At 36.8% G+C, this 10,864-nt stretch overlaps 1 protein-coding gene across 1 annotated transcript; it reads left to right on the forward strand.

The window, feature by feature from the left end:
* Positions 1-1,443: 1,443 nt before the first annotated feature.
* Positions 1,444-4,325, forward strand: LOC113071279 (E3 ubiquitin-protein ligase TRIM39-like). Its single transcript, XM_026244642.1, has 4 exons — positions 1,444-1,694; positions 1,776-1,914; positions 2,668-2,694; positions 3,608-4,325. Exons 1-4 carry the CDS (start codon positions 1,482-1,484, stop codon positions 4,144-4,146), a joined length of 918 nt encoding a protein of 305 aa, XP_026100427.1. The 5' UTR covers positions 1,444-1,481; the 3' UTR covers positions 4,147-4,325.
* The last annotated feature ends 6,539 nt before the right edge of the window (positions 4,326-10,864 follow it).

The raw sequence follows: 10,864 nt of genomic DNA on the forward strand, positions 1-10,864 counted from the left end.
TTCTGTTTGATCGGAGACATCAGCGAATGTCAGTGTGCAAAATCTTCAAAAATATTTGTTTGAATACTGAATATTGTGCTTGTTAAATTTTTAAATATTAAAATAAATATTTAAATATTGTGTAATAGTATTTATTATTGTTGTTGATCCAAGAGAAAACAGGAGAATAGCATCCAAACACAACCATAATTTACAAAACTAAGGTCCATGACCGTGATTATCATTGTCTACATTATCCATTGTTGCTTGGATTTCAATAACTGTCACGTGTGGCTGAATTGATTTATTAGAGGAACACAACGACTTTTTGGGACTTTAGCTTATTCACAGTATCCCCCAGAGTTAGATAAGTCCATACATACCTTTTTCATTTCTGTGCGTTCTGTAAGTGTTATTTGATGCACCCACCGCTAGCCTAGCTTAGCACAAAGACTGGATGTAAATGGATACTGTTAGCATAGTAATCCCAATAAGTGACAAAATAATGCAAACATATAATGATCACGAGCAGTGTGTTCATGACAACACAATAATAACAATAAAGGGGGATACACGGAGCCCCATTCACGTAATAGTGTCACTACTAAGGTTATATTACATTAGCATGGCACTGTTACAGTATGGCTAATGTTAGTCATCTCAAAACATAACGGAGCACTTACTGCAGCAACAGGTTAGGGTTCAATTTAGGGATCCAATTTGTCCTGTCTTTATTATCGATGGGATGGCTGTATCCTTTAGCACACGTTTCATGGTCCGTGTGGCAACTTGCATTATTTCAAAATAGTCGTCTACAGTAAAATGTTCAGAGCAAACGAAATACTTCGTAATGGTGTTTACGTGTGTTTGGATCTATTTCCAGATCAAGTAGCCATCGATTCATCAGGTCAGCGTTTTGGGTTGGAATTCTATGAAACATCATAGTATTACCTGGTCTCCCCTGTTTATTGTGGCAGCTCTTTACAATACAGTGAACACCCATGATTGTACACTATAAATTTACTATCTAGTAATTGCTGACTCTATTACTCCAACTCTCAGCGAACTCTCTGATCCTCACCACGGCACGTCTCGTGTGCTGCGCTAATCACTCCGCCCAAGTAACGTTAGCTGTGCTCCTACGCCTATTGAGAATATAGTTCCCAGTATTTATACGATTAAAAATGGTCTGTCTCATATAGCCTTGTTATTTGTACACGCTGTGACTATACAGATCACAACATGTAAATAGGAAAATGTTTGCATTATTTTGTCACTTATTGGGATTACTATGCTAACAGTATCCATTTACATCCAGTCTTTGTGCTAAGCTAGGCTAACGGTGGGTGCGTCAAATAACACTTACATAACGCACAGAAATGAAAAAGGTATGTATGGACTTATCTAACTCTGGGGGATACTGTGAATAAGCTAAAGTCCCAAAAAGTCGGATTGTTCCTTTAATATTTTGTTGATTACTCTGACCCCAGAGAAACACAGAGATGGAGAAAGCAGCCCATGTTAAGTTCTTCACTGATCTCATCCACTCCACTGAGAGATTTCTGGCTGAAATGCTGGAGATGATAGAGGAGCAGCAGAAAGCAGCAGAGGAACAGGAGGAAGAGCTGATTGAAGAGCTGGAGCAGGAGATCACTGAGCTGAAGATGAGAAACACTAAACTGCAGCAGCTTTCACACAATGAAGATCTCGTTCAGGTCAGTCAGCATCTCTCTGATCAGTGCTAGTGCAGTTAACCCATGCTAAAGGGTTAAATTTTCTCCTCTCTTCTGCTGTAGATTTACTCATCCCTGTGCAGCCCTAGAAACACCAGGAACTGGCCTGAGATCAGTGTGAAGACTCATGAGAATATGGAGAGTCTGAGGAGAGCTCTGACTCAACTGAAGGACACTCTAGATGAGAAACTCATGCAAACTGGTATGTCAACATCAAATACAGTACAGATTCATGTATTTATTACCATTAATACCAGTAAGGCAGAATGAGTCTTGTCCAAGCTGAAATGAGAGGAGTATGTGATTGTATTTGTGGCTCATTATCAGCACAGTTCTTCTTGAAGAGGGCAGGTCACTTTCATCTCTAATTTTAGACATCATGTAAAACATGTATAAAGGAGAAACAACAAAGAGAAACATTCATTTGCTAACTTTCTCATTGTCCTTTCAGTTGTTCCATCAATATTTGGTGAAAACATTTCTTAAGAGTATCCATCAATTGTGTTCAAATCAATTTAGCAGGTCAAATATTAAAACATCAGTAAATGTAAAAAGTAAAAAAGTAAAACATCACATATTAAAACATATAAAAGAATAAGGAAGCATATCAAATTTTCCTGCATTTTAAATGTGTAAAAAAATTCTTACTGGCAAATGAGCAAAAACTAGAATAGTGGCTAATTTTTAAAATGTAAAATTACAACTAATTAATAACTAATTTGGGGTGAAAGTAATTTTTCTTTTAATATGTCATGAATTATTTTTTGTTGTAAATATACCTGACAAGATTGTTACACTGAATTACATTTTTGTGTAACTTCTGTAAATTAGGGGTAAATATATATATATATATATATATATATATATATATATATATATATATATATATATATATATATATATATATATATATCTCAAAGATCTCACAATGTTTTATTGTCATGTGTCTCTTCAGAGCTGATGAGGATGCAGCAGTATGCAGGTACAGTGTGCTGTCTACACTACACTTGAGAAAGCCAGCATACTGATCTACTATTTAAGCTACTTTAACAGGCTCGTCACCAAGGGGGAGGGGGCAATGGGGGCAGTGCCAACATCACCTGTCTCAAAATGTATTTTAATTGCACACAGCATAACTTATAAAGATAACTGTTCTAACTAATGTTCATATACAATTCAATAGCATAATTTATCTCACATATCTGTTCTAAATCATGCTAGTAACATAACACGGTAAAACATGCTAACAATGTGCTAAAGCACTCTATAAAATGCTAGCAATATGTTAAAATTTAAAACACGTTAATAACATGCTAATTTATGCTAGCAACATGCTAATTCATTCTAACGAAATTGTAACCATATTAGGGGCATTCAAATTCATGCTAACAAAATGGTAACCATACTACAAACAAGCTGGGAACATGCTAATCCATGCTAACAACATATAATGTTAACAACATGTTAAAATATGTTATAGATTATTTTAGTATGTAAGTACATTGCTAACATGATTTATTACATTGCTAAGTACATGCTGGTAACATGTAAACAATGTGCTAAAACGTGATAGCAACTTGTTAAAACATGTTAGCAACATGGTATTAAAATACATTTTAGCAATGCTAACAACATCATGCTAAAACATGCTTTTTAAACTTTTTTTAAACCATTATTAACTTTCAGGCAAGATTTTCTCAAGCCCACATCAAAGTTTGTCTGCAAATGTTATCAGTTTAATCAATTTAAACTATTTTGTTTAATCTAGTATACATTCATATGCTCACAGCTTCATTACTGCACTACAATCTGGTTAAAACCTGGATTAAACATTATAAACACCATCTTCTCAAAATCTGTTGTCAAGTTGTGATTCGTGTTCTCTGTTTTCTCAGTGGATGTGACTCTGGATCCTGATACAGCTCATCCAAACCTCCGTGTGTCTGATGATGGAAATCAAGTGAGACATGTAAACATTTTTCAGAAACTCCCAGATAACCCAAAGAGATTTACTGTGTATTTAAATATCCTGGGAAAGGAAGTATTCTCCTCAGGGAGATTTTATTTTGAGGTGCAGATGAAGGGAAAGAATGACTGGACATTAGGAGTGGCCAGAGAATCTATTAACAGGAAGGGAGTGATCAGTCCGAGTCCTGGTAATGGATACTGGACTGTGCTTCTGAGGAATGGGAATGAATACTTGTCCTGTGATTATCCTCCTGTCTCTCTGTCTCTGAAAGTGAAGCCACAGGGGATCGGTGTGTTTGTGGATCATGATGAGGGTCTGGTCTCCTTTTATGATGTGGAGTCCAGCTCACATATCTACTCTTACACTGGTCAGTCTTTCATTGGCAAACTCCATCCATTTTTTCCCCCAGGACAATATGTTGCAGCTAAAAACTCAAGTCCACTGATCATCACACCTGTCAATTAAAATAAAAAAATTACACACCTGATGCAAAAGACATGAAAACAATGCTTTGTATTATTGTATAATATGCTTAAGAATACCCTTCCTCATTGTTTAATGTATTTAGTTAATAAATTATGTCTAAGGGTGTATTATATTGTTTTTGTTTATTTTTCGGAAGGCCTCATACAGTCAAATATGTAACTGCTGCATGTTGTAAGTAATTAAGCAATAGTCCTATTACAAATATGCCTTTACTCTTTATGTAATACCTTTGTAGTCTAACCAAATACAATTGTTATTGATGTTGTTTTTTAATTATTAAGAAAGGGGTTTATTAAGAAAGACACCACACTTCTTGTTTTAAGCATTTATTAAGAAAATGTTTATAAAATATATAAGCAAAAGCACAACTAGAGATGTCTATATCAAATCACTGGCCAGCATTGATGACCAATTGCTCGACAGTATCCTAACTTGTTTGAATGTTTCCAACATGAGATAAGAAATTATTGAAGAAAAAATGAATCCTGTAAGGCCCAAAAGAAAATAGAATAATTCGGAGGTAATTATTTAAACAACCCAGAAATGGTGGAGTGCACGCATGAAAATTATTAAACCCTACAAGCTGAGAGGGCTTTGATGATTCATGTAGCTGATAAAGAGGTGAGATAAGATGACAAACGGCAGGTCTCAGAGAGGCTAGAATAGCCAAAGAGACAGGGACGCCTCCCTAACAGAGAGCCAGATTCTTCATTCAAGTTCATATGAGTGATATGTGCTTGAATAGGAGTAAGTCACAATGAAGACGAAAAACACCAGTTCAAGAAACTCAGTCAGGTCAACTAATCCTTTTAATCCCATCCAGATTGAGTTAAAAAAAAGGGAATAATAGACTTGTGAGCTAAAAAAAAAAAAAAAAATAGTTGAAAAATAATAATACCAGAGGCATGTAGGATGGTTACAATTTAACATGGAAAAAACAGAAAGTTTTATTTGAGCAAAGTGAAATTAAATTAATAGTAAGTCTGTTAAAGTAACAATACAAATTAGAAACAACAACAGAAAGAATCTGACAAATAAAATGAATGAAAATAAGAAAGTAGATGGGCAGCCGGGATCGTTGCAGCCATCCGCATCCTGTATAAAGTAGAAAGAGATTTACAACAGTCGCATTGAAAGTTTTAGAAGTTAGAGCTTGAATGACTCTTTATAGCATAGATCACATAACAAGTCAGAATTTACATAGTAAGACTGATTAAATAATAATGTATGATAAAGAAAGTTAAATGACTAAAACAGCTATTACTATAAATGACTAAATATTGCAGCTAAGAAAAGTAACTAAACAAATTTAGATTGATTGGCCAAAAGCTGAAATTAGAGGAATCCAATATAAAAATCCCAGTACTAAGAAGAGCGGAAGAGGAAGATAGTGAGATTTAACTATTGGATAAGTGAGAATGACTAGTAAACTCACCCCTTGCTGCATGAATTGCTAAACAAGAGTAAAATCAAAATCAGTAAAAAAGGATCATTTTCCAAAAAAGTTATGAATATATACCAATATAATGTAAAATAGTTAGGGAGCTGAAGACAGTGAGCCATACCCACCCAGCAAAAACTAAAAAGCGTCATTGGCAGACGTCTAAACAATGTAAAAATTTAGTTGAAAAGTGAAAGGTGAAAAGACATCTATAAAAAGACGTCAAAATGATTTCTAAATGTGGTTGTAAAGTTAAAGTTGAAAAGACGTCTTATCAGGCCTAATTACAACCGTGAATTAATTGGTAACACTTTACAATACGTGTAGACTAATAAGCATTAATTCATGCTTAACTAATGCACAGATGATACTGAATTAATGTATAACTCATGATTATCTAAGCTATTCGTTAATGATTGCCACATTATCAACTAATAATGATTCAGTCTGGTTAATATATTAGTTCATACATGAATTGTTATTAATTAAATATGTGATTATGGATTAATTCCCTAATTACTTATTTCTTCAACTAATAGTGTTAATTAACTTGTTAACTACCAGAGTGAGGCAAAGCCTTGTATTTCAACTTCCAGGCAAAACAGGTAAAGTAATATGCATTAATACATGATTAACTACTGCATTATTTGTGCAAATTCATGTGTAAATTACTACAATTACTAAATGATGAGTTAATGATGATGTGCCCCAACAAGTAAAGTCACAGCATAATGATATATTCACAAACCATCAGCTAATGATTCATTAATGACCATCACTAGAGTTTATAAAAGCCATTTATTAAACGCAGATTAAACCCTTGTAAAGTGTACACTTGTAACCCTTTACACATGTAAAGTGCTTAAGAAACATGTTTCCATAACACATACATTAAAACAAATCATTAAATTTTTTTACGAAACATACAATTAAATACTCCCCTTTCTATGACATCCATTAGCTTAAAAAAAAAAACCTAGCTCATTAGCTGAGCTGTACTAAAGAGAAAAACTTAAATATAAAAGGGGAAAGATGATTATTCTAAATTCTTATTAGTACACCAAAATCAGTCATAACAGTAACAACACTGCTTAAAATGTTCTTAGAACAACTTTTTTCTAACAGGTTATTGTCCTGTTTCATGGACTATTTTAAATTCTAATTTACTAAGACTAAGACCAAAGCCGGAGATCCCTAATGATTAATGAAACAAACAATTTTGATTATAGTTGATACATGTGGTAAATAGTAATTCAATTAGGCCTATTGAAAATTGATGGCAATGTAGATTTTGTTTTCAGGTAGGCCTACCTCGCTATGTTATGCAGCACTACAGTCGCACAGATGATGTTACACACTCTGTCAGGTTCCATTCGCAAACCTAGCACTGCTGGGATACTGTGGCTTCTTGAAGTGGCAGGGCTCAGTACTCCAGCTAATTCATCTGTCAGGCTCAGTATAGCTTCTTTGGGCAAACGAAACCGACTGAAGTCCTCATTATTATAAATTTCCAGTAGGGTATTGTGGTCCCTAAAAACCCTTTCCCTTCTCATAGCTCTCTCCATAACGTCGTCAGCAAACCACAAATTATGAGCTATTTTCCCTTTTATTTTGGCTGTTTGTTTCTGCTGGTTGCCAAGGTAACAGAGTCTTAGACCTAAGTTAGCCTGGGGGTAAGGTGTCTAATTTTTTTTGTCTAAATTAAGTCAGTCTTTATCTTTGTGAAACAGTCTAACTTGCATTAGACTAGTCTATGAGTAAATTTTAGACTTGTCTAACACTATAGACCGGTCTGAATAGCTTTGTGAAACCGGCCCCAGTAGTGTGTCTCTGTTCATGACACCATCCGGACTCGCAGCAAGCCATGGCTCACTCGGGCAAACCACCAAACCTTTCACATCGATGTCATGACCTTGGTCTTGCAGGTATTGCCTGGCATGCTCTTCACCCTCTGCTCCTTGCCGGGTTGCTGCGTTACCGTGAAAGGTAGGATGGAGGTGTTCAGACAAGAATTTGTCTGGTGCTGTGGTAGCCCGAACTGGCACATTCTTGGCTGTGCTTGCTGTTATCCGTACCCGTCGCATGTCATGCCACAGTTGTTCCCTGCTCTGTTCTTTTGTGTTCTGCTCAATGTACATAAATTGGGTTGTGGTCATGTCAATGTATGTGGTGTCGAATGCCCTACATCTCTCACATTCCAGTTGTGTGTTGTGATCACCATGATGTAGAGGCAGTGGAGCTTTTGATGTCTCGGCAGACTGAGCAGGGAGGCTGGTGTTAAAAGTGAGCTGCATTAGTCCACTGCCAGGTGCAGTGAAAAGTGCCACTATTGGTGTGGAGAGACAGTAATTTTGCCATTCTTCCAGTGTCTCATGGACATTTACCTTGCAACTAGGTGTAGAAACTATGCTGGAGGAGGATGCCTGTGATGCTGGTTGGTATAGGTTATTTCTGCTGTGTCTTCGGAAAGACACATCTCTGATTTTTTGCTGCCCAGTATTGCTTTTTGTCCCGGCATTCCAGCAATTCTGCACATCAGTGCAGGCAAGCCCTGTCTTCCCTTGCCTCACAGCATTTTCTACCTGCAGACAGATAGAAACAAAATCACACACTTTTTAAATAATGGTTTAAGCATCACAGCACAATTGACTTCTTTTAGAGAAAACATTTTGTAAATCAAAATAACATTAACATCAATGTTTAACCCCTTTATGCCTGAGTTTATTTAGACTTATATAAAAAACTCTGGAAAAATATGAAAAGAATAATAAAAGAAAATACCCGCTGCATTTCTGGGTTTTTAATTCAACATAATCAAACAAGTTATGTTAAAAAAAACTCAACAGATGTTTACTTCATCCCAAGTACAAGCAATATAAACAGTTTTTATGGTTAATATTTTACCTTTACCTTTGTTAGATCACATTTAAGAATTGCAACCTTGTGCGGGAACGGCAGGGGTAGTTCACACTCTCTCACACTTAAGACACAATCTCTCTCTCACATGCATACGCACACACACACACACACACACACACACACACACACGTTTGTTTTTGTGAAAAGTGTGTTCATCCCATAGGCGTAATGGTTTTTATAATGTAGAAGCTGTATATTCTATCGCCCTTCACCAATCCCACCCCTAACCCTAACCCTCACAGGAAACTTTGTGCATTTTTACTTTCTCAAAAAAACTAATTCTGTATGATTTATAAGCGTTTTGAAAAATGGGGACATGGGTTATGTCCTCATAAGTCACCCTCTCCTTGTAATACCTGTGTCATACCCATGTCATTATACAGAGTTGTGTCCTGATATGTCACAAAAACATGCCCACACACACACACACACACACACTTGTATTACTCGACGTGTTCTGTTATAGATTAACACACGGATAACGCTACATACAAACATCTTAATACAAGCATAAGATGGGCTAACGTACCTTCCTAAGCACAGCGGCTGAATGGCTACAGGAACGTCCGGGTCTGGCGATACAGGTACAGCCTGCAGTCTCCACATCTCCCGTCTTGGTAACTAAAACCCAGGCGTTATGCGCTGAATTGTTAACGGACTGGATTGGTTGAACATCGGACTTTAGGTAAATTAAACTGCCCATATCGTGTAAAAGTACACAGCCCACTTTGTCTGAATGGAGGTACTGAAACGCCTCAGAGCTTTTCAGGTTATTAATTGCATTCCCATCCACCGCCATGGAATCAATAAAATAAGAAAAGATTTTGGATGTTGTTATGCTGGGCCATATCGACATGTTGTCCGCCCATGATGTTACCTTACTTGGATGCGGAATGGTCAAAACACCATTTTTAACAAGCTTTTCGGTCGAATGTTGCCATTCCAACGCCATTTTTGCACCACTACTCAGCCTGCGCCAGAAATTCTTGGCAGAAACAGGAAGTAAACCGGAAGTGCCCGGGAAACTTATCTATAGCAAGCTCGCATAGCCGACTCGACATTTTCAAGTACTTTTCATTGCGGGTCGCCGTTTCTAGTTCCCGCTGGATGTCCTCTTCTGCAAATACGCTTAATAAAGCCTGCGCCTCCTCATCGGTCCAACGATCGTATTTTTTATTAGACTCCATTGTTGAATACTACTTCTGTTCGCACCGCAACAAATGTTTGAAAATGGTGGATGGAACTTACTGCTGCCTGGAGTCGACCAATCAAATGCGGCGTGATTCTGACCAATCAGCGTGTTCAGTGCCTAGTCCCACCCCCGAAAGTTCCTGAACTTTGAAAAAGTACCACCTCGCCAGCAGAGACTTTTTTTGGGGTGAAATTTTTACCCGGAACTTTATTTAGTTCCTGGTTCCTGCGGTGGAAACACACCAAGTACCAGCCCAAAGTCCCAACAAAAAATGCATGTTTAAAATTTCAATTAATTTCGGTTAGTATTTTTTTAAGCCATTTTGGTTTACGAGGGAACAGGAATTGTCCTCATAAACCAGGTTAACATTGTAATACCTATGTCAGATATTTATAAACCATATACAAGAACACACACACATAGGGTGACCAGACGTCCCGGTTTCCTATTGCTGAAAAATAACCTGTACGTGTAGGAAAACAGTCACGGCTCGTATCAATATTTTATATGCAGTTATGAGAGAGGGAGAGCAGTTATATTAGGCGCATTCGACAGAATTATCACCTGTATGACATCAAAGTACCGCGAGAGCGATTCGAATGCATTGGATCCGTGTGCTCTCTTATCGCTCTCGTGGTACTTTAATGTCATACAGTGATCCTTCTGTGCTGCGTTGCTTCAAGTCGAACGCATCTATCAACTTCGTGCGATTGCTTCTGGAATTCGCAGGTCATTAAAATCGTGTTGTATGTATCACCTTGTGCGTACGATTTTCAGATAAACTCACTCGTGCCGTGTGCGTGGACATACGATCTTCAGATCATCCGAATTCGCACCGTGTACGCCCGCCTTTATGTAACCTTTATTATACATCCATTAAAAGTGTACTAGGGTTTTTTATCTTTTTTTTTTGGTTTGGTGTAATCTGACTGTTGACATTGACCATTTAATGTTTAAAATATCTAATGTAGTACATCTAGTGATGAATATTAAAATGTTTATGACATGATGATTTATAATATTAAAGATTTGTTATTTTTATAAGGCCCTATATACTCATATTTCTGAATACTGTTGAATTGAATATTGAAATCCTTTAAATGGATGAGATGTCATGGAGGCCTTTTTATCCCCCAGTTGAGTAA

Source organism: Carassius auratus, unplaced genomic scaffold, assembly GCF_003368295.1.
Source record: "Carassius auratus strain Wakin unplaced genomic scaffold, ASM336829v1 scaf_tig00006772, whole genome shotgun sequence".
NCBI classification, from domain to species: domain Eukaryota; kingdom Metazoa; phylum Chordata; class Actinopteri; order Cypriniformes; family Cyprinidae; genus Carassius; species Carassius auratus.

What these genes read in the sequence shown, in the direction of transcription:
- LOC113071279 (XM_026244642.1), top strand. Translation starts at nt 1,482, where the DNA reads ATGGAGAAAGCAGCCCATGTTAAGTTCTTCACTGATCTCATCCACTCC. An exon ending in TGAGAAACTCATGCAAACTG is followed by an intron (nt 1,915 to 2,667) that starts GTATGTCAACAT and finishes GTGTCTCTTCAG; the next exon opens with AGCTGATGAGGATGCAGCAG. An exon ending in GAGGATGCAGCAGTATGCAG is followed by an intron (nt 2,695 to 3,607) that starts GTACAGTGTGCT and finishes CTGTTTTCTCAG; the next exon opens with TGGATGTGACTCTGGATCCT.